Source organism: Artibeus jamaicensis, unplaced genomic scaffold, assembly GCF_021234435.1.
Source record: "Artibeus jamaicensis isolate MK-2021 breed Jamaican fruit bat unplaced genomic scaffold, CSHL_Jam_final contig_1819, whole genome shotgun sequence".
Lineage (NCBI taxonomy): Eukaryota > Metazoa > Chordata > Mammalia > Chiroptera > Phyllostomidae > Artibeus > Artibeus jamaicensis.
Genome location: NW_026521360.1, coordinates 66,291 through 91,302, shown reverse-complemented (window position 1 = coordinate 91,302; position 25,012 = coordinate 66,291). Strand labels below are relative to the sequence as shown.

At 39.3% G+C, this 25,012-nt stretch overlaps 1 protein-coding gene across 5 annotated transcripts in view; it reads right to left on the bottom strand.

Annotated features, from left to right (window-relative positions):
- The window catches only part of TMTC4 (transmembrane O-mannosyltransferase targeting cadherins 4), a 90,431-nt gene that overhangs the window by 46,524 nt on the left and 18,895 nt on the right, over nucleotides 1-25,012 (bottom strand). For 3 of the 5 annotated variants that reach the window (XM_037143359.2, XM_053671557.1, XM_053671552.1), the window contains exons 6-11: nucleotides 10,814-10,911; nucleotides 4,042-4,134; nucleotides 3,650-3,814; nucleotides 2,853-3,055; nucleotides 1,155-1,326; nucleotides 937-1,068 (exon numbers count right to left, since the gene is read on the bottom strand). In XM_037143359.2, coding sequence (XP_036999254.2) covers nucleotides 937-1,068; nucleotides 1,155-1,326; nucleotides 2,853-3,055; nucleotides 3,650-3,814; nucleotides 4,042-4,134; nucleotides 10,814-10,911 — 863 coding nt within the window. The remainder of the gene's footprint in view (nucleotides 1-936; nucleotides 1,069-1,154; nucleotides 1,327-2,852; nucleotides 3,056-3,649; nucleotides 3,815-4,041; nucleotides 4,135-10,813; nucleotides 10,912-25,012) is intronic. The other 2 variants (XM_037143360.2, XM_037143361.2) reach the window with 2 other exon arrangements.

The following is a 25,012-nucleotide window of genomic DNA, read 5'->3' as shown; positions in this document are numbered from 1 at the left end:
TGAGTAATAATAGTGGTCTATATTCACAGAAAATCTTCTACCCTAACTTATTGGTATTCCATTTGAGCAAGTAATATTCCCTCCTTGTTATTTAATGTAAGAACCAAAACTAAAATGAACCTAAGAAAGCTAATATTTCTTGAATACCTGCTATTTTCTAACTACTATATTAAGGCCACTTCAGACACCATATTTCATTAGAGCCTCACCACAAACCCAGGAGAGGGGCAGCATTTCCCCCCTTTATTGATAAGGGCACTGAATGTTCAAAAATGTTTGGTTTCATCCAAAGAGGTAGAGCTGGTTACACTGAGGGTTTGGATTCATAAAGAATCCAAGTGAAAAAATACCTACCAGAATGCCTCAGCAAAAACACTGCCAATTTTAAAGTCTATACATTCATTTTTACCTAATCTAACAAAAAGGAACCACAAGTAGAGAAACCACAGGTGATAGAAATGTGTACTACACATCTATCACCACACAGCAGGATTTAAACTTCCTGAATTGAATTATTGTCCATTTGTAGATATTATCTTCAAATTATGGCTTGGAAGCTAATTAACGCTATGGCCAAAACATGTATTTTGAAAAGTGTGCTCTGAATGTTTCAACTGCGGGCCTCTCAAAGCCTCAGACTGGATGTGTGGTATTAGGACCTGTGCCACCACTTTGAAGGGTGACTGGACCAACTGGATGGGTAAAATCTTATTTAAGTAATCTCCCATTTCACTGACATTGTCTGGTTTTAATGATTTATTTGAATTATTTTGCCTAAGTGGAATTTGAATAAATTTTATCAAAGTAACAACAAAAATAAAAAAAACTCAAATTTTATGCTAGATTGTTGTATGAAGGCAAATATTCTTATTCAGCTGTTGAACTTAAAACATTTCCTAGTAATGTCTTTCTAAAGAAACATGGCAGCCAACACACCTTAGCATTGAGAGGACACACAGACAGGGCACTCTGAAAAAGCTTCTCTTCATTCCTCCACTCGCCGCTGCGAATCATGCACCTCAGCATGTTTATGAACAAAATTCCCAGTACGAGAGCAGTGATTAGTTTCTTAAGAATAAAGAGACACGGTAAATGTCATGAAGAAATTCCATCCAACCACCTTGGTTGTGAACAAAACCACTCTTGGCCAGTACCTTTTTCTTAGTATGTTTACTGAGAGCTCCAAACCCAAAAGTCAGCAGTACGCAGTACCCAGCACTGGGGAGGTAGAGAACTCTCTCGGCCACCACAAAGCCCACTCGGAAGAACAAGTTACTTGCAGGAAGAAATGGGATAATGAGGAATCCCAGGCCCAACGTAAGGACCCTGGAGAAAATGAGAAGTACAATACTTAATATATCTATTTTTAGACTTCTCAAGAAAAATATGCTACTCAACATTAAAATAATAATAAAGGCCTCCCCCTCCCATCTCAATTGAAAACAGGCATCGGCAAAACGTGTCATCAGTAGAAAGGGTTTAGCCTGGCAGTATTAGGGTAAGACATAAAAATCTTACTGAAAAGCACTCAGCATCAGACATAAGGATAAAATTCACAAGTCACACAATTCATATCATAAAGTTAGAGTGACTACATTTGTGAGGCCTTATTAATTTATCTACTACCAACTCACCTCAAACCATTAGGTATTGAATAGCTCAGTGGATATTGGTTCCAAATAATCTAATACAGTTTTCATAGGGAAAAAAAAAAAAACCCACAAACTGAACAGGTATAATAATGCTTAACTAGTTTAAACTTTACAAGATCTAAAATAAACTAATATCTTTTTGGAAGTTACAAGAGCACAAATTTCAGTCAATTAGAAGGAAGCTGAGCAATGAAACACTGCTGGAACTAGGCTATCATTTCTAATGTCCCATGTAACATAAGAGAATGAGCTGGGAAACCAGGTGAGGTGTGGTGCCTTCTTCCTGGACCCTGTGCCTACAGTACTTTAAAAATAAAATCTAGCCCTGGCTGGTGTAGCTCAATGGATTGAGCGTGGGCCTGTGAACCAAACAACCATGGTTCGATCCCCAGTCAGGGCACATGCCTGGGTTGCAGGCCAGTTCCCAGCAGGAGACGCCGCACGAAAGGCAACCATATGTTGATATTTCTCTCCCTCTCTCCTTCCCTTCCCCTCTAAAGATAAATAAATAAATCTTTGAAAAAGTAAAAAATAAAATGAAATAAAATCTAACTGCCCATGTGTAAATGAAGTGGGACAAACTTTTGTTGTCCTTTAGAATTATGAACCAATTTAAAACACAGGTAAACTTGAAACTTAATTTGAAAAATTACTAATCTAATTCCATAAATATTTACGCGTAAAGGAAATCATCTTAGCTTTCTTTCTCATGAAATATTTGTTTTGTCCTCCAATTATTTTCTCAATAACACTTTTCCCCCCTTTGGTGAGAAAGAAGTCTCTTTGGGGTAGCAGTTTCTTTTGTACCAAACAACAGAAGGAATCACTATAGCATCCACAAAGGTTTTCTGAAGGAGAATAGTGAAATAATGGGCACGACACACATTAATTACACTCTCCATTCTGACCATAAATTACTCTTTACCACCCACTGAGAAAAGGGTCTCAAAATGCTGCTTTGGGAAAAGGAGGGGATATAAAGTAGTCATCCATACCCTTCTTCTCCAGGTTCACTCCCCACTAGTTGAAGCCAGGAATGGATTCCAGATGGACAAACTCATCCCACTCATAAATATCTATAGGAAATCAATGTCCTTAGACATTACTTCCACAAAATTGTTAAAATGATCAGTGTTGGATTTAGCAAAATGCTCCTGACTCAACCCAGTGTGAAAGTTAAAATTCAGCATTGTCTCTTACCTTCTCTTGTGACTGTCTTCAGAGCATAGGGCTTGGCATATTAGGCCAATTAGGCAGAACCAGAGTGCTGCTAGTGCAATTACCCTCCAGTCACCACCTGACTTAATGAGAGGGATGCAGCCCATCGACCAATCAAAACACAGCCACCAGGGGCACAGCAGCAGCCAGGCATTCAATGAATAGTAGTAATTATAGTTTATGGTCTGTCAGTCAAAAAGAAAACAAACATTTCTTTAATACAAAACTTGAATATGTATATTCCTAATTTCACTTTTGTGGCATCTGTAGCCTTCTGTTCAAGGAAAGCAGTTGTATAAAATAAAATGTTGACACATTCTACAATGAACTGTGGCTATAATATGCAATATATTAAATGCATTCAGATTTTAAATGAGGAAAATGCAGCACAGTCACCAGACTCTGCTATACAGTTGTTGTATTTCTGGGAAAACTACGTCGATTTACTTAGTGATGCCCAAAGTCTGTGACCCAGGAAAACTGAGGCCCAGAGATCACCTATATGCTTAACAACTTAAGAATAGGATTCTGCGGTAGTTCTCTTGCTTTCTGTCCCTATGAAATGCACTACTAAGAATCGACACCCTTGCCTTCAGAAAAAGCGAACTTTTGCAATAAAGAGTCTTGATACATTACACTTTTACAGACACCAATGATACTGCTATATTTTACAAACACAGAGGTCTTCCACTTATTAGGGATTTTGTGGGTGTGCTAAGAGTGAGATGAAGAGAAGGGAAGAAGGACCTGGGAATTTTGCAGACAGACTCAGAACTCACCCTGACCAATGTGCTGTCAGCAAAGGAGGCAGGGTTGTCTACCTCGGTGAATGGTGGCGGCCCGGTGCCCATGATTTTCCAGCGCATATAGAGCACCCCTGCTCCCCCCAAGGCCAGCAGGGTCATTCTAAAGAGCAGGCCCCCATTTCTGAGAATGCCAGTGTTCTGAAAAGATACCGCAAAACCCCTGATGTCACAGATTTTCAAATAAAAATGTCAGTAAGCCAGGTACAAATGTAAAGCAATTCTACATGAACTATGTTGACACTGTGCTTCAAAAGGCTGGCTATTTTAGAATTCAAAATAGCAAAAAGTACTTTGAAAATGGCATTTCACATCAGCTGTACTTGACATTTTCCATGTCAGGGCTGGAGATAAGAGTATATACTTACCTCTAATAACTTGTCCTTATGTAGTACCTTCTGGACAATTTCCAGAATATTTAATTTGCCAATCACCAAGATGTCAAAGACTGCATTTAAACCCTAAGGAAACAAAATAAGACAATCAGTGATGCAAGAGCCTAACTATGATTAGGAAGCAAATATATTATTGGACAATTTTGCTACTAAATTTAGACATGGGATGTAGTAAATTAGATAATTACGGAAGACTTCTTCAGCTCTTAAAAAACAACCATTGTTCCTATGAAATTAGCTCACAGTAATATGTTATATCAATTTTATTATCTAGTAAATTATTCTTAATTCTAGTTAGAAATTTGGACCTCTTCAGAGGTTCTTCCTTTCCTTTTTTTTTTCTTTACTATAATACAACCCCTTAGCTGATATAACAGAGTGGTTATCTGGACAGTTGTCATGCCTAAAAGATATAGGCAGCCATCGAAAACTCAGCTCTATAAAAGTAATTATACCTCAAGAACCTCAAGTACTGACTGACTTTGGCAAATGTAGCAGAAACAGGAGCAGAACATAAACAACTGTCTCTGATGGGTCACTGGAGATCTCTCAACTTCAGACTTCTAATTGTCCAGCAGCTTTCTGTTCTTGCTGGGCACACAGCCAGAGTGCATTTCCCAGCCTCCCCTGCAGTTATGTGTGGTCATGTGACTGAGTTCCAGCCTACAGAATGGGGGCAGAAGTGAGAGTGCTCCATCTTGAAGGTTTGGTTATAAACCTAAACACACTCCGCCACTTGGTTTCCCCTTCCAGCTGGCTGCGACAGAGATGACAGGGATGACCAGGGTGGCTTTGGGGAACTGCACATTAAGATGGCAGAGGCTCTGCCAAGGCTGGGTAACTGTATGGAGGACAGTCACCTCTATAATGTGAAGCCCTGTCCACAAGTTAGGTGAAGGATAAATAACTTCAATTTCATGATGCCACTGATTTTGAGAGTGTGATACTGTAGCTCCATCTATCCTAACAGCTTCTAATACCACCATGACAGTTTCTTCCCAGGAGGTGAGGGCTGCTTTTGCAGCTATTACCTATAGTCATAGGCTGAAAGCTAGATGAGGCTTGAATTCTATTGTCTATCCTGCAATGGATTTTTTTCCCATAGATGTCGGTGCTGCAGAAAATGTCATCTAGCAGGACTCTCTGCCCAATCTGGATAAAGTAGTCAAAATATACAGTGTATTTGGATAACACTGCCCCCTAAATACTTGGGTCTTTTTCATATGGGGTGTTGTGGCAAAGAAGATCACAAATCATCATATGCCAGTGCTAATTTGTGGTTTTCAAAGCAAGGATGACATTCCTACTTAAACTTCTCTCAGAAATGCTGGGAGCCATTAATTATCCAATAATAACAGGCCAGTGCTGGGTTAATCATTTCAAGGAATCCTGATTTTAGTCACTCATGTGATACATGATTTTAGTGGGTCACAGAAGACCATTTCTGCCTGGGTATAAACTACTTTCTAGAAGGCAGAAGCTTCCCATTGAGCTGCCACCATCACTGTCTTTTTCCATTGTTTGATTTTCTGCCTGTGAGCTATAGGACAGTTACCAAGGGGTGACAGGTACATGCTATCATGAGGACTGAGCTAAACATAAGTCTGACCCTCCCTCTCCTTTCCCATTTAAATGCATCATCAAAATGTGCACATTCTTATCAAATTTTTGAAAACCACTAAACTTCACTGTGTCTTTCTTCACATCAATTTAAACTAATTCCTTAGGGCTTTTTAAATATTAATGGGGGTTACTTTGGGACCTTGTTAAAGGAAGATTCTGATTTAGCAGCCCTGGGGTAGGGTGTGAAACACTAAATTTCTAGTAAGTTCCCAGGTAATGCTGAGGAGCAAGAGTTCAGAGCAGTGCTTATCAAGGGGATGATTTTGTTGGAAATATTTCAGGATGTCACAACTGAAGGCATCCTACTGGCAACCAGTGAAAAGAAGCCAGGGACAGCTCTCCATAAGAAAAAAAAATTGAGCCCTAAAGTCAGTAATAGCAGAGTTGAGAAATATTGGTTTAGAGAAAACTTTTAAAGTAACTCATGAAATTCAAGAATCTTTGTACGGTAATTCTTTCTATACCATCTTCTAGCTACCTAAACTTGACATTATAAATCAAGACCAATAAAACCACTGATCTTTGCCTTGTCAAACCCTAAATAGTTCTGATTGCCCTTTCTTTCTCAAAACAATCCCATGTGGGCCATCCCATCCCACATCTTTGTTTTCCAATTCTTTACCTCTGTTCATATCTCTAATTTCTATAATTACTTCTAATAGTGTAAGGCAGAAAACTGCCTAGAATACAGAAAAAGGAAAGTAGATTTCAATGCCTCTCTCTTCCTAGAACTTCAATTTGGAACAAACATTGGAGGTGTGTGTTTCAATCATCAGAGGCCCATGTGAAGTCAGCCTGGGGTAAATCCCTCTCACTAACTTGCCAATAACAAATGAGACTCATCTACAACAGGAAGATGTATACAGCCCACACAGGGGAGTGGCACACCTCAAGTGCCCAACTTGGGTGACCTGGGAGGCAATGCCATTGGATCCTCTCCTCTTTCACATTTCCAGTTGATGCCAAGTATAACATGACATATACTCAATACTTGTTTAATCACAACAAGAACCACATATGGGTCAGTCTACTGTTGTCTTTAGGACTGCCAAAACATGAGAGCATCCAAGAAAACTCAAACTCAAACCATTCCTCCACCTTTTTCTACAAGACCTCTCCAAGAAAACTAATCACCACTCCCACTCTCAGAACTGCTGGCAGTGGCCTTTATTCCTTTGGAGAGCCCTCCCCACGCAGAGCAGGCAGGAAGGCACCATATCTCAGACTCTATCAACCTGGCTAACACCATTCAACTCCCACCTCTGGGTGATTCCCTGAGGCCCAGCCCCACCCATCTTTGAGGCCCACCCCAGCTGTTTCCTGTGGCTTTTCTATACATATGACCTGTCACTGCTCATGCTTCAGATTTTCATAAAATCTCTCAAAAGCAGCATCTGGCTTCAGCATGGCCCTTACCTCTTACTAAGTGGCACCAGGCCCAGCACTAGCAGCAGCCAGCATTGGTTCACAGTGTGACCTTGCCTGGGCACCTCTAAGTCCAGCACAAGTAGCAGCCATCTACAGATCATTTTGTAACTCATGTTGCGTGACCACAGAAAGAATACAGGCAGCATCTGACTTTGACCTGTACCTATTGGAAGGTACCAGGGCCAGCATACTCAATAGCCTGCTTTAGACCATGTCAAATCATCAATGCCCAACCACCTCCACAAGTGACACACTCAAGGGGTGGACTCAGTGGACACCAGAACCCCACTGAAGTAAGTCCTACTCTGTATGGGGTGGGTCCCTGCACAGCTGATCCTTCATGGTAGTCAGTGGTCAGTGGTTGGTGGTCAAAGTCAGCCTTTGTAGCTGGTCAGCCTGGGGTAAATCCCTCTCACTAACTTGCCAATAACAAATGAGACTCATCTACAACAGGAAGATGTATACAGCCCACACAGGGGAGTGGCACACCTCAAGTGCTCAATTTGGGTGACCTGGGAGGCAATGCCATTGGATCCTACAGAATACCTACTATGTTAGGCCACTCCACCAAGCCAGGGAGACATAGCAGCTCTACTTAATACATAGAAATAAACATAGGGAGGGGCTGCCAGAACAAGGAGACAAAGAAACATGACCCAAACGAAAGAACAGATCAAAACTCCAGAGAAAGAACTAAACAGAATGAAGACAAGTAATCTACTAGATGCAGAGTTCAAACATTGGTTGTAAGGATGCTCAATAAACCCAGGGGGAAATACAACAGTATAAAAAAGGACCAGTTAGAAATGAAGGATACATAAACTGAAATGAAGGATAATTTATAGGGAATCAACAGTATAGCAGATGAAGCCAAGAATCAAATCACTGATGTGGAATATACAGAAGCAAAAATCACCCAATTGGATCAGCAAAAAGAGAACAGAATCCAAAGATAGTGTAAGGAGCCTCTGGGACAACTTAAAGCATACCAACATTTGCATTATGGAGGTGCCAGAAGAAGAAGAGAAAAGGAAAGAAATTGAAAACCTATTTGAAAAAACAAAGCAAAAAACAAAAGAAAACCTATGTGAAAAAATAATTACAAAAAATTTCCCTAACTTGGTAAAAGAAATAAACATACAAGTTTGGGAAACACAGAATGTTCCAAAAAAGATGGACCCAAAGAGGCCCACACCATGACACATCATAATTAAAATGACAAAGAGAGACTCTTAAAAGCAATAAGAAAAAGCAGTTACCTACAAGGGAGCTGATTTCTCAAAAGAAACTTTGCAGGCCAGAAGGGATTGGCAAGAAATATTCAGTGATGAAAAGCAAGGACCCACAACTAAGATTATTCTATTCAGCAAAGCTATCATTTAGAATCAAAGTACAGATAAAGAGCTTCCCAGACAAAAAAAGCTAAAGAAGTTCACCACCACCAAAAAAATATATGAAATGTTAAAGGGTCTTCTGGAATAAGAAGGAAAAGAAAGGAGAAGGAGAAGAAGAGTTCAAAACTTTGAACAACAAAATGGCAATAAATATCTATCAACAATTGAATCTAAAAAATAAAATAGGGACTTCCGCCAAGATGGAGGCATAGGTGGATATCTGTGCCTTCTCACACAACCAAGTTTAGAGACAACTAAATATTAGCAACAGAAAACACAGCCAGAACACGGAAAATTGAACTTTTCGGAAGTCTGTTAAGAACAAATTCTTCAGCCTGACCGGTAAGGGGAGAAACCAGCAGCTGGTGGAGCGGGGTTGCACAGGAAAACTCGGTCAGACGGACTCAGGTGCGAGGAACCCAGGTGCAGGGTTGGACCTAGTGAGCAACCCAGCGAGTGACCAAGTGAGCGACCGCAGGGAAACAGCGAGGGCGCAGGGCTGCGGGTTGACTGTGGTCGCGCATTTGTGCGCGGATAGACAAGCGAGGGAGTGGGCAACTGGACCGGGACCCAGCAGGTCCCCGTGGCAAGCTGCAGGGAGGGCGCCGCCATTTCCCTGCTCTGACCCCACCTCCACATACAGCGTCACAACCCAGCGACCTGGGAGTCCAAGGCTCCTTCCTCACACTTAAACGGTGCGAAAAGACCAAAAATGGCTCAAGAAGATCTCAAAGCCCCAGAGCCTATAAATCTAAGTGATGAAGAAATAGCAAAACTCTCAGACGCACAGTTTAAAACACTGGTGATCAGGATCCTCACAGAACTGGTTGATTATAGCCACAAATTAGACAAATATATGAAGGCGAAACTAATTGAAATGAATGGAATTGCACAGGAAACCAATAGCGATGAAAAGGAAACTGGGACTCAAATCAATGGAGTGGACCAGAAGAAAGCAAATAATGGCCAAACAGAAAAGAGTCAAGAAGCAAGAATTCAAAGAAATGAGGAGAGTCTTAGGAAGCTCCAGGACATCTTTAAATGCTCCAACATCCAAATTATAGGGGTACCAGAAGGGGGAAAGGCACAGCCACCAGTGGAAAACTAATTTGAACAAATAATAAAGGAGAATTTCCCCAATCTGGCAAAGGAATAGACTTCCAGGAAATCCAGGAAGCTCAGAGAGTCCCAAAGAAGTTGGACCCAAGAAGGAACACACCAAGGCACATCATCATTACATTAGCCAAGATTAAAATGAAGGAGAGAATCCTAGAAGCAGCAAGAGCTAAGGGGACAGTCACCTACAAAGGAGTCCCCATCAGACTGTTAGCAGATTTCTCAGAAGAGACCTTACAGGCAAGAAGGGTCTGGAAAGAGGTATTCCAAGTCATAAAATCCAAAGACCTACAACCAAGATTGCTCTATCCAGCAAATCTTTCATTTACAATGGAAGGACAGATAAAGTGCTTCTCAGATAAGATCAAATTCAAGGAGTTCATCGTCACCAAGCCCTTATTATATGAAATGTTAAAGGGACTTATCTAAGAAAAAGAAGTTAAAGAAACATGAACAGTGAAAGGACAACAAACTCACAGTTATTAACAACCACACCTAAAACAAAAGCAAACTAAAAGGACAGCTAGATCAGGAGTGGAAACATAGAAATGAAGATCTCAAGGAGGGTTAGCATCAGGGGAGTGGGAGGAGGAGAAGGGGGGAGAAGGTACAGAAAATAAGTAGCATAGGCAGTAGATAGAAAATAGATAGGGGGAGGGCAAGAATAGTATGGGAAATATAGAATCTAAAGGACTTGAGACACATGGTCATAAACTAAAGGGGGGGTAATGGTGGGGACGGGAGGTAGGGTAGAGGGGAATGAAGGGGGGGAATAGAACAACTGTAACAGCATAATCAATAAAAAAATTAAAAAAAAAGAACAGAAATAGAAAAAAAATAAACAAGCAGAACAAAAACACTCATAGATATATGGCAGGGAGCATTTTGACAGTTGCCAGATGGAATAATGTATGTCATGTAATTAAAAAATAAAAGCGATAAAGAAAAAGGAACTTCCCAATCTCCATTTCCATCACTTGTTAATGATTGTCAACTGAGGCAGTCAATTACCATATGAAACACCAGGACTCTGAGAGCACGAGTAGTTGATCCAGAAATGTCTACAACTGTAGGACAGCAATGGGGTGCAACAGAGGTCACACAGGTAGGCCCAGCTCAATATGTCTTTATAGGAGGGGAAACGGTATGTTTACAGCAGATCCTGACCATGTCTCAGGCCTTACCAGCACAGTGATCCCTTGCTCTTTGCACAGCATAGCCATAGCTCCCAGAAGGATACTCAGCAATACCCAGAATGTAGAATATGGTCCTTCCTTATTACCTGTCAGTTAAAGAGAAATACAAACATAAAAGTCACACAACACAGCTCAGTCTTGTTAGCACCAGGAACTACTATTCTAAGCATGCACTTTACATAGCCACAATGTAAAAACAGAGTATGGTCTTCTGACAGCATTTCTTTCTTTTTTTAAAAAATATTCTATTTATTTATATTTTTTAAAATATATTTTATTGATTACGCCATTACGGTTGTCCCATTTCCCCCCTTCATTCCCCTCCACCCTGCACACCCCTCCCCCATCGTTCTCCCCTTTAGTTTATGTCCATGTGTCCCAGTTGCTGGGTTGTGACGCTGTGTGTGGGAGCAGGGTCAGAGAGGGGCAATGGCATTTGTTCAGCTCTCTCTTGGATTTTGGTTCCCTCTGCTGCTTCCCGCAAGCAAATTGGGCTTTTCTGGTGCTGCTTCCCATATGTGTGGGCTTGTGCACCCTCCAGGACCTCGTGGGTCTCTCCAACAAACTCCCTTTGAGCCTGGGAGCTTCTCCCAGCACCTCGACCCCGAAAGTTTTTCCAATTGGTGCTTTTGGGCTTTAATTCCTGGCACTGGGGCCCTGGGTTAGTGGTGTCTCACTGCTCGTCACTTTGCCTGGTTTATCTGCGTACGAATGTGTGACTATGGTCAGCCAGGCGCCTTACGCACCCACTGGGTCCTCTTGTTGCCATCCCATGCCTGGGATCCGCCAATTGCCGCCTGTGCTTCTGGATCCGCTGGCCACTTTTTCCTGTGTGCCCCACTCATCCAGCCACTGACTCCACCCCTCTTACCGGTCTAGATAAATGGTTTGTTGTTGTAGGACTTCCATAATGTTCAATTTTCTGTGTTTTGGTTGTGTTTTTGTTACTAAAACTTTGTTGTCTTTAAACCTGGTTGTGGGAGGAGGCACAGTGTTTCTACCTACACCTCCATCTTGGCCGGAAGTCCTGACAGCATTTCTCTGTGGTTGCCTGTGTTGACTCCTGCATTTCTGGCTAGACACCACCTTCTAAATAGTACACAAATCTCTTCTCAAGGCATAGCCTAGCAGGTGCCCAGAACTTTTGGGAGGCATTGTAACAAAGCCCTGGCTACAAAGACATCTCATCTCACAGTCTACATGGTACAGGTTCCTTCTTCCCAACCTGCCAATCACCTAATAGATCATTTTGAGGAGTTACATTGAGAACTCTCACTAAGAGTGTAAGTACAGCATCTGGTTGCACAACGACCTCAGCAGTCACCACTACTGCTGCAATGAAGGAGTAATGGGAATGCCTGAACAGCTCTGAGTCACTACTACTCCTCAGACAGAAATCTGGGCTCTCTGAACATTAGGTGGTATAAAATGGGTCTGCTCTGCTTCCCGTGTGGAATGGCCCAGACCTGTGATGATGCAAGACCACTGACCAAGGCCTGGCACCCACCTAGCACCTGGGGCAGGTGAAGGCACAGGCCAGTCTGGACTGCCAACCTTCATGGGAAATTCAGGCAACAACAGGAAAACAAAACATCACTAGAAATGTGAATAGTGTAGTAAGAAGCTTGAGTGGAGCTGAGCTCGAGTAATAACCCATGGTCCCTAAACTGCCTTCAGAGGAGGAAGGGTCTGGTCATACACTGTTCAGTGGGTGTTATCTGCAATTTGGGATCATGAGCTGAACTGTTTGGAAGGAGAGGAAAGGAAAAATGTAATGCTCATCTCTGTTCTTTCTTTGTGAGACTTCTACCTCCTCATCTAGATAGATGGTGAACACCTAAAAAAAGAGCTTTGAAGTGGGGCAAAGTGAACCTGCTTGAGGATGAAATTATTAGCTTGCCTACTATGCCTGTAAATCTTGGTTCAATTTTGCTTAAGACTGGAACTCCTGGTCTACATTCCAGCTCTGTCATCTACTATGTGACCCTGAGCAAATTACTTACACTCACCGTCACAGTGACATCAACTATAAAATGAGGGCAACATTAACTATATAATCTTTATTTGAAAGGGAAAAATTATATAGAAATATCTGGAAATATGTTAAAAATTACATAAATATGCTTGTAAATGTAAGACATATCTCTGAAAAGCATGTAACAAACCAACTATATTAGTTTCTGAACAATTTTAAGAAGAAAAATTTGAGTAGGGAAGGCTTACTTTTTGTTGTATAACCCTTTATACCTTTAGCATTTTCTTAACTATGTGCATACATTAAAAAAAATCACTTGATATAGTTCTGGAACCACAGAAAACATTCAATAAATGCTGCACATAAATCAGCAAAACTGCCCAGGTTTCCAGGGAGGTGCCAAGCTCATTATGCAGTGATAAGATATATGTTTGTTTTCATTAAACTGCTTGATCATAAAACCAACAATTAAATGTTTGGAGAGACAGGGAAAGTGAGAATGAGGGAGGGAGAGGGAGAGAGAGAGACACAGAGAGATATTGAAACCAACACTTAAGTGTATTTGGTATGTGTATTTGTGATGCAGATTCTGAATGAAGTGATATAAAAAAACCCTGTGAATATTAAAAAACGTATCAGCAAAGTCCCAGGATGGAAGACCTAAAGGATACTCAGGCTTTCTATCAAGGAACAGCCATGGGATCTTGGGTGGGAGGCCCTCCTAACCTTATACATTCTAGTGTAGGTGGTGATTCTTCTCAAGACAAGGAGGGTCTATGCCCAGCTGAGCAAAATGTGAGTTGGGCTAAGCCCAATGTGACTGAAACCTGCTCTGGCACTGCCAGGCTGCCTGAGGGCCAACTGGCTCATGGGGAAAATGTCCTCACTCACGAACAGGGTCCAATAGCAGAAGACAATCAGGAATCGGGCAGAAAGGATGCACAGGCTAATATTTTCTGAGCTTCTTAGGTAGTCTATGTATATCGAATTTCCAGGTTTAATGTATGAACAGGCATAATAAATATTAAAAATTTTAATTTGACTATTACAGTTGAGGCACTTTAAGGCTTTCCACACATCCAAGAGATCAACAGCAAAGCTTCATTAATTTAGATTCTATTGTCTTATAAAAGGCAATAAACACTCCTGTTTTAGGACTTTCTAATCTTTTCTGTTACCTACAGTATAAAAGTGACCCTTCTGTGAATAATGACATTTAAAGTTTTCCTGACTTGGTTACATGAAACCTCTCTGGGTTTTCTGGGACTGTACTCCAGGTGAAGCAGGAGATAGTCAGGAAGGAGGAAACTCCAGAGGTTCCCCAAGGCTAAGATAAAAGACATAGATAAAGGACAGAGATCCTCTTATAAGACCAGTTGTTCCCACCTTATGGAAAAGCACTGACTCATGGTCAATCAAGAATGCACCTGAGCAGAAGATGCTACAAGACCCCAGCTTCATTATAATAGCATTATAATAAATTAACATTGTGTGATCACCTTCCCCGGTGGCCAATCAAGGAAAATTATGGGAGACCACATGAGCAATAGCTTTAAAGTAATACAACTTTTGTACATGCACAGTCATGGACCACAGTCAACCCGCAGCCCTGCTCCCTCACTGTTTCCCCACGGTCGCTCGCTGGGTCTCTCAGTAGGTCCAACCCTGTGCCTGGATTCCTGGAGCCTGAGTCCGGCTGACTGAGTTTTCCTGTGCTACCCCACTCCACCAGCTGCTGGTTTCACCCCTCTTACTGGTCAGGCTGAAGAAGGTGTTGTTAACAGACTTCCAAAAAGTTCAATTTTCTGTGTTCTGACTGTGTTTTCTGTTGCTAATATTTAATTGTCTCTAAACTTGGTTGTGTGAGAAAGCACGGCGTCTCCACCTATGCCTCTATCTTGGCGGAAGTAGATACAAAAATCTTTTTAAAAATATGGCCAAATTAACCTTAAAGCTAACACATTAGTTAACTCCTTTCCAATATGACTTTGAGAAAGGCCTCCAAGTGTTAGCTGCACAACACAGGGATCCATCCGGCAAAACAGAGGTGATCACAGCTCACAATGCTATACCTTCTGACATGACAAAAATGGATAGCAGATGACACCCTTAAGGTTTGTCCTGTCCATCTTGGTGTGCATATGGTTCATTCAGTTTGTCTCTCATAACATAGCTTCCTGAGTCGTCAGACCATTTTCAGGATTTTCTCATATTAGCACTTTTTATGTAAACAGACACCCTTAATGATAAATGAATGCATTAATTACCACAACAGGGGTCCTCTCTACAGATAAACAAGATATAAGACACCCCGCCCTGGTCCCCGCACCCTTCCAGGCAGGCTCTGCTTCAGGCCCAGCACCAGGAGACGGCACTGTGGACCCCTGGCCTCACCCAACTCATTGTTTTCATGTTCGCTAAGCATTAGGTTCAGTTTTTCACTAGAAACCAAATAGACCTCTCCCCAAATTACCTGAATTTGATTTTTTTATAAGCGTCTCCTTCCACTCCCACAATTTGTGTTCACACCTCTTCACAAATCGTATGATTTTCCAACATAATGTTCCCAATCTTCACATTACAAGCAAGTCCCTTAATCATTTTACATTTCTTCCTAGAAAAACTGAATGAGCTTGTATTTTACTTGACTGTAACATAGATAAATTAAATTCCCCCACATGGAGTACTGTCTTTTGACATGTATAATGGGTACTTTTTTGCCCAAATTCTGAGGTTAAAATTAGGATGTGCATTATACATGGGTATAATGACCACATGTTATGGGAATATTAATAAATATAATAATCCCATGTATACTGTGCACAAAAACATGGGTGCACATTACACATTTCAAAATATGGTAAGTGGCTTTGGCTAGGAAAAAATCTCCCAGTTCCTCCATTAAAACATTCAAAGGACTACTCTTAAAAGTACTCTATTAAGACAAAGGTAAATTACTACAGACACAGCCCTAGCTGGGTAGGCCAGTTGGTTAGAGCATAATCCAATATGCCAAGGTTGTGGGTTTGATCCCTAGTCAGGGCACATAGAGGAAGCAACCAATAAATGCATAAATAATTGTAACAACAAATCCATGTTTCTCTCTCTCTAAAATCAATTAAAAAAGTAAAGTTGTAAATAGAAAATAATTACTACAGATGCAAAAGTCATAAGCTCATCTTTTAGGACCAAATCAGAGATTTCACTGAATACATATAGAAAATACAACCTTCAGACTTAATGATAGCCTTGTCCCTTCTCACTGTATAATTCACCATATTTCTCGAAACCCAAATTCAGTACTCAAAACTTCTCACAATTTTTCTGGATGAGCCCCTCTCTTTAATTTTCTCTTCTAATTCTGATTTTGCTCAAACATATCCACTATGGAAATGTATGAAAGATGAAAACAATTGTCTCTTTGTTGACATTTCTTCAATTCCAGTGATTATTAAATATTGTGTCATATCTCAACAGTGGTAATATCAGATCAAAGACAACACTTCAGTAGTCAGTTAATTACAAACCAAGTGATGTTTTCACATTCAGAAAACCATACTAGACCACCACTGTCCAGAAAAGGCACTGCCCTGGCCAGGCAGCTCAGTTGGTTGGAGCACTGTCCCATATATCAGAAGGTTATGGGTTCAATTTCCTTCAGGGCACATACCCATTCAGGGTGCATATAGGAGACAACTGATTGATGTTTCTCTGTTTAGAGACAAACACTGATGTTTGTCTTTAAAAATCAATGAACATATTTTCAAGTGAGATTTTTATATATATATAAAAGGGTAGGCATTATAGGTAATGAGCATCTGAATTTTATCTAGTTATTACTGACATGTTGTAAGTGTAAAATACCTGATTTTGAAGAGTTCAGAATAAAAAAGAATGTAAAATATTTCATTACGTTTATACTCATTACATGCTGAAATCAGACATTGGGCTAAATAAAATGTATTATTAAAATTCATCTCACATATTGCTTTTTATGATGTGGCTAGCACAAAATTTTAAATCACGTGCATGGCTCTTATTGTATTTCTACTGCCTAGAACCATCAGAGGTGTCCAACCCACAGTCCATGGGCTGCATGTAGCCCAGGATGGCTGTGAATATGGCCCAACACAAAATCATAAATTTACTTAAAATATTATGAGAGTTTTTGTGATTACATGTCACAAAGTATTCAATGTGTGGCCCAAGACAACTCCTCTTCTTCCAGTGTGGCCCAGAGATGCCACAAGGTTGGACACCCCTGGCATGTGCTCAAGGACCTAGTTCATAGATGAAATGGTTGGCACATGGCCATGTATATATTTCAAATCTGCTTTTTAAAACAAAATATGAAATGATTTTGCCTACTTAAATCCAACTGCCCCCCACTTCAAGTCCCTATCAGACTAAACATTTGCTATTTTATGAGGTGTCATAAGACTAAGCATTCACACGCACTTCAGTTTTCCCAGAATCTAAACTGAAAAATTAAGTAATATTTATGAAATATTTCATATAAACTAGAAGTGTCTCTTTACAAATGTGTGGCATATATGTGCATGATAAACCATGGCACTGACAAAGTGTTCCCAATACTGGGAGTGAACAAGAAAGGATGCATAAAAATTAAATAATCTACTCAGAAGCTAGTCCTGAGTTAGGGTACAGCCCAGCCTAAGGGACATCTGGTCACGCAACCTACTGAAGTATGATTTTACCTACGTAATTTCCCAAATTAACATTTTCATTGAGTTTTGATTTGTCAAGGTGACTAATACTAATAATGGCCAATATACACATAATCTAGATGAATTTGGACTTTGTGTTTTTGTGACTGTTCTTATTCAATGATTAATGCAAATCAATCTTTCATTTCCAAGTTTGAGCATTTGAATAAGACAACTGAAAAATAATGGTAGGCCATCTTGTGTTTAGTGGGCACTCAATAAATAGCTGTTCAATCAGTAGTTCCTTTTATTTCCATGTTTAGCAGAATTCATATTTAATTATTGTATTTGTTGTGCAATTATGAAATGTAATTTGATACCAAAAAGTTAAGAATTTGTTTAATGTGAACAAATCCAGACAAAAGTAAAGTCTTTTCACTTTTAATTTAGTCTTCAAAACTCCTCACAATAAAAAAACCTTCACTGTGTATTAGACTGTTTTAAAAAATCTATTTAAAAAATTACATAAGAAAATATTAAAAGGCATAGGAAAACTGACTACTCTAATTTTAAACCGGGAAGTAACTGTTAAAAACAGTAAAAATAAATTCTGAGAGGCAGACATCATCTCTAGTGCAGTTGCATTTATAAATATTTTTATTAAAAAAAAATCCTTGCCCAAATAGAGAATTCTAACTTGTGCATAGCTCTGTGTAAGCATCTCAGGATGTTACCTTTACCCAGAGTCCTTTTCTCCATTTTACCTCCATTCAGACTGCTAAATTTTAAGTACCAGTGACCCAGGAGAAGAGAAAAAAATAAAACAAATCACAAACTATCTTTTCACCATGAAACATCTCTCATCACTTAAGAAGACAACTTGCTCTAAGATAATTATGCAGTGTTAGGAATCATTAACAGTTTATAATCCAGAAATTAAAGAGATAGGCCTAGAAAACACCTACCTTGTTTCTGTATATGTTTCTATCATCTAAGACAATTCAATCACTTAGGTAAATAGAGGCAAAGATTAATGGAGTGGAGGAAGCACAGGAGATAACACAAAACAAAAATGCACTATTAGACCTTTGTCAGTGCTAACACCCAGAAGTGCCAACAGATGTGGTCAATTTAATGAAGCAAGTGCCTCAGATTTGGCACTAATTTCCAGTGGGAAGATCTTTCAGAAAAAGCATCACATTATACCACTCTCTCCACCAGGCAATGCCTGGCATCTCAGCTGCCTTGAAACTGGCACATCATGTTGCATGTGGGAACCACGCCACCCTGACAGGTGGTCCTAACTCTCCTTGCCACAGCAACACAATGAGCATTAGATTCTCAGTCCAAAGTTGGTGCCAACAAATCCTTGCTTCCCCCAGCAAAATGAAAAAAGTCGGATACTGCCTTTCTAAAACCACAGGACCATTCTGGGAAAATCAAGCAATGCAGAAACAAAAGGAACATGAAAGCAGAGAAAAGAGAACACACATGAAATACCGCTGCCACAATTCAGTCAGCAAGGACCCCAAATCCAAACACAAGCGTCCTATACTATGTGAGCTACTCATTTGCCCTACTTTTTTTAACCTAGCATGACTCTAAGTCAAATAAAAAGAGATATCTTAATTCAAAATGAAAATATAAGGAAATGATATCCCAAGAGTAAGAATTACTGTATTTTAGCTGCCTGACTATGGTAAGGAGAGCAATATAGCAAATAAAGTTTAAGAATTGAAAACAACTGAGATTTAAAATTTTGTCTTTTACAATAAATAAGAAGTTAAAATGGTTGTTCTAGTTATGTAGCAAATTCATTCCCTTCTTGAAAAGATTCTTTCCTCCCCACTATAAATGAGAGTAATTAAATTTCTCAGTTCTCACTCCCATGAAACAAGTATTATAAGGTATTAACTTAGAAAATTTGTTTTGGCTAGTCTAGCAAGAGAGATGAGGTTCCCAATCTGAAATGAGGCTTTTAAGAGAGAGATAAATAACGACAAACGTCACATCATAAGCATAATACTTTTTGTTTTGGACACTAAGAAAAAGTAACCAGTGCACCATCAACTTCATCTGACTTATTATTTTTTTTAATGAGAAACTATATGAGAACCAACTATATGGGAAAACATACTTGCCAATGATACCTCAAAGGGTTTGATCTCCAGAATATATAAATAACTCACATGACTCCATTTCAGGAAGACAAAAAACTCAATTAAAAAATGGCAAAAGACTTGAACAGACACCTCTTCAAGGAGGACATACAGAGGGCCCAGAGACATATGAAAAGATGCTCAGCATCACTAGCCATCAGAGAGATACACATTAAAACCACAATGAGATATCACCTCACACATGTCAGAATGGCCATCATAAATAAATTAACAAAGAAGTGTTGGAAAGGATGTGGAGAAAAGGGAACCCTAGTGCACTGTTGGTAGAAATGCAGTCTGGTGCAGCCACTATGAAAAACAGTATGGAATTTTCTCAGAAAACTAAAAATGGAACTGCTTTTTGACTCAGCAATCCCACTGCTGGGAATATAACCTAAGAACCCTGAAACACCAATTCAAAAGAACCCATGGACCCCAATGTTCATAGCAGCACAATTTACAATAGCCAAGTGCTGGAAGCAACCTAAGTGCCCATCAGCAAACGAGTGGATCAAAAAACTATGGTACATTTACACAATGGCATTCTATGCAGCAGAGAGAAAGAAAGAGCTCCTACTCTTTGCAATAGCATGGATGGGACTGGAGAGCATATAAGCCAGGCGGTGAGGGACAAATACATATGATCTCACCTTTAAGTAGAATATAATCGACTAGAGGAAAAAAGCAAACAATATAACCAGAGACATTGAAATTAAGAACAATCTAACAATAGCCATAGGGGAAGGAGGAGGGGACATTGGGGAGAAGGGTTTTCAGGAACTACTATAAAGGACACATGGACAAAACCAAGGGGGAGGGTGGATGCAAGGGAAGGAGGTAGGTATGGCTGGGGTTGGGGGGAGTGGTGGGGAGACAACTGTAACTGAACAATAATAAAGTAACTTAAAATATGTATATATATACATATACACACACACATATATATATACATACATACTTCTTTTATAAAGATTTTTTTTTCTAAAAAAGATTCTGTTGCAAAAGATCTTAATTGAAGATATTCTATTTAAACATAAAAAAAAAAAGAAAACAAGGCAGACAAGTGTAAGTTTGTAGATTAATCCCAGGATTCCAGAGGTTAGCAGAGAATTTCTTGTTAATAAACTCAAACAGTTAAAAACTGCACAGAATTTTAAAATACAGACATCACATCTATAAAGAAAGCTAATGAGGTTATCAAAAAGAAGTGTATCCTTTGAAAGAGCTTTTTAACTAGTTAAATCATTAATTTCAGAGTATTCAATTTTTCATTCCCTTATTAAGAAATATTAAATCTGGTCCTCTGCAAAAAAGTTCTTGTTTTTCAAGAACTTCCAAGTGTATATGTAACTCATGCTAGGCCTTTCTTTGAATTTATGTTCAGATCCAAAAAGAACAAAGACCAGATCACTTGAAATATAAGTTTAAATAATGAATAGCATTATTATTTGTATCCAATAAATATTGAACTGAACTTCCATCATGAAAGAACTTTTATTCTCAGTGGAACAATTACAAACATGTGAACAACACAAGCAACTGGAACAAGAAATCCTCATTGTCATGACATGTGTTTACTATTCAGCTTTTTGTTTAGTACACACCGACTAGATAGGGGAAAACAAAAATGTATGACTATTTCTTAAGATGTCTTAAAGTCCAAATGAATATATATACACCTAATCTCCATTAGTATCAAGAGCTCTTCTCTGTTTGACTCAAGGAAATTTAACAGAGAGTAAATGAAAGAAATTAGCAATATAAAATGAATTACCATATGATCCAGCATCACTATCTTGAAATGACATATGCACCCCTATATTCATTGCAGCATTATTTACAATAGCCATAGCCAAGAAATAGATATAATCTAAGTGTCCGCTGACAGACAAATGCATAAAGAAAACATTGTATGTGTATACAATGGAGTATTGTTTAGCCACAAAAAAGGAAATCTTGTCATTTGCAATAACAAGGATGGACCTCAAAGGCATTATGCTGAGATAAGTCAGAGAAAGACAAATACTATGGGATCTCACTTTTATGAGTATAAAAAAAAAGAAAAGAAAACCAAACTCAGAGAGAGAACAGACTGGTAGTTAGTTGCCAGAGGTGGGGCGGGGTGGCATTGAAAAGGTACAAACTTCCAGTTATGAAATAAATAAGTCTGGAGGGTGTAATGTATTGCATGGTGACTGCTGTTAATACTGTACTATATATCTGAAAGTTGCCAAGAGTAAATCTAAAAGTTCTCATTATAAGAAAAATAAATTTGTAACTGTGTATGGTGATGGATGTTAAGTAGACTTACTATGGTAATCATTTTGCAATATACAATGAGGTCTGTCTGGAGAAAAATCCAGCCATTGTTAATATAACAAGAACGGTTCACATGACATCAATATAATCTGGCAGCCAAGGAGAGTGGACTAGAATGCACATGAATGAACAATGATGACTTCACTGTACTAGTCAGTGGGGGCAGTAGATATGGTTGAGTGAGCATGTATACTGTGTGGACTTCGCATTCGAAATGACTGAGCAAACAGAGCAACAAATCTGCATTAAATTTTGCATTTAGCTTGAAGATTCCTCCAAAAGGAAACTATTCGCATGATTGAGACAGTCATGCCTGTGGGCAACTGGTGATTGGCAGCTTCATCATGACAGTGTGCCTACTCATGTATCACATCTCATGCAGAGATTTTTGGCAAAACATCAAATCGCCCAGGTAATTCAGCACCACTAAACCCTAGAACTGGCATATTGCAACTTCTGGCTTTTCCCAAAACTAAAATCACCTTTGAAAAGGAAAATATTTCAGACTGTCAATGAAATTCAGCAAAACACGATGGGGAAGCTGACAGCAATTCTGAGAACTATGTGAGGTCCCAAGGTGCCTACTTTGAAAGTGCTGGGGCATCACTGTCCTATGTATAATGGTTCTTGTCTCTTCTTCAATAAATGTCTCCATTTTTCATCTTGCATGGCTGGACACTTTCTGGGCAGACGTCATATACATATATCAAATTGTTATGATGTCCATGTAAAACTAATACAATGTTATATGTCAATTATATCTCACTAAAATAAAGTGTACATTCCAGGGAAAACAAGCAGAAACTAGCAGTTTTAGAGATCACAGTCATCCATTCTACATAAACACACCATGAAAAGAAGGGGATATTTACTGAGTACCTGTTGTGAGGCAGGTATAGGAAGGAAAACTTAACAGAGGAATATAGGGAAGCAGGATATTCTGTTCCTTGAGCATCCTGAATAATGGGAGCTTTATTTTAATCAAGCTATACTAGACCCTAAGCCCTTCAAGGGCAGGGACTCTGTCTTTCTAGTTTATCAGGCCCCTGACACAGGGCCTGATACAAAGGATGCCCTCAATGTTTGATTAATTATCGGTGAAAGAATGAGTGACCAAAATTGATAATCCTGTATGCCATTTTAGAACAGATTCAAAAAAGTGTCTTATGAATTCCTTAACCAGAATTATTTTGCAAATGGAGTGTTTACTTCTTCTTCTCTGTGAGGTTATTATTAGTTTGTGATAACCTTGCTCCTCTAAAAAAAGATTCAGTCATCATATTTATGAATTGGGCATCAACATGATGTTTAAAAATTATCCCAGGAAGATATTATCTATAAGCAAACAAGTAGTTTCTATTTTAGCATATTTAAAAATGAGTATGGAAAAATCTGAAACATGGAAGAGATGCTGAAAACATAGTACCTCTGTCAACAGAGACTAGGAAAGGCTCCACCTGACCTCATCAGCCTTCACTAGTTTGGGTGATAATGAGACAAAGGGGGATTTGGCAGCTGTGAAGAACCAAATACAGCAGAGGGGCTGGCAGAGAGAAGATGCTCTTCAGATGGTACTGAGTGGAGTAGAGCAAGGGGGAAGGAGTTGCACTTCCAGTCAAAAAGTCCTGCCCTGCTCTGCTGGATCCTGGGGTTATAGCAGGTATGGCTCAAGGACACAGAACCTTGTTAAGGAGGGGACAGAGAACTGCCTTGTGTGTAGGACACAGGAAGGACTTCCTCCAAATAAGCTAATAACTGATTGCAAGACCCTCTCTTAAGAGTTAACATTGATCTGCACCTCCACACCTGCAACAAGTTTGGGAGGGAGAGTTCAATCTTCATCTGGGAAGACAATGAGTGGGAACTGAAAAGAACAGTGAAAACAACTCAAAACGACGGAGAGTACAGCTTGAGGGATGGGTGTTTTCATCCACTTTAAACTCCCGAGAAAAAAACACGCTGATATAACTTAAAGCCTGTGTGGGCAGGAGGACACAGAGGACCGAAAGGAAACAAAAGTCCATGGCCAGAAATAACTTATATGGTCAAAACACTAAGGCCTAGACAGATGAAGAGGGGCAACCTCCTACAGCTTTGTATTTTCCAAAGACTAAATAAGCTGTTGGTGACTTCAAAAAACTATACCAGTCTGGAAGTGGGTCCACAGCCTCAATTTTAATCCACTCTTTCCTTTCCCTAAAGAGAGTTCAAGTGAAGAGAAAAACAGAGCCTGGGAAGCTCAGGCAACCTGTAGACAAGAGGCCAACAGGAAGCCTTCAAATTATCCATCCATTCGTCTTCTAATTGCTCTAAATAACTTCAGCCAAATGAAAATCTCTTCATATTCTTAAAAGGGTTTCCACAGAAGCCACATTTAATGTTTACACACCACTGCTATTGGTGTGTAAACATTAAATATTTCTCAAGAACATTTGCATCCTTAATATGAAAGGCCTATAACAATCTCTTTTTTTTAATAAACAAAAATTACATTTATTGTACCTTTTTATAACTATGTAGTTACCTTTAGAGATGTCTTTATTTCTTTTTTTATTTTTTATTGATTATGCCATTACGGTTGTTCTATTCCCCCCTTCATTCCCCTCCACCCTACCCCCCCGTCCCCACCATTACCCCCCCCTTTAGTTTATGACCATGTGTCTCAAGTTCTTTCGATTCTATATTTCCCATACTATATATAACAATCTCTTTATAAAATCTCTTTCCAATTTTAAAGTAAAAATGTTACGAATGTTAAAAGAATACTCCTGGACTAAAAAGAAAGGTTATATTGCTGCTAATAGTTAATATAGTTCCAATAATACTAAAATATACTTAACTAATTTTTTATGAATCAAAGTATTAATTGAAAATCCATCACACATTAAGCACTTTTACCTTTGGTATTAGTTTTCAAAGGTTTTATTTTAAAAAATCTAACTTTTACATGGATAGCTCTCAGAAAATTTTATTATTCACAAATGAATTAAAAATAGATACATATATCAGAATATGTATATATGTGAATTAAAATAGGAAAAAGGTTAATAAAAGGACCCTAGAAAAC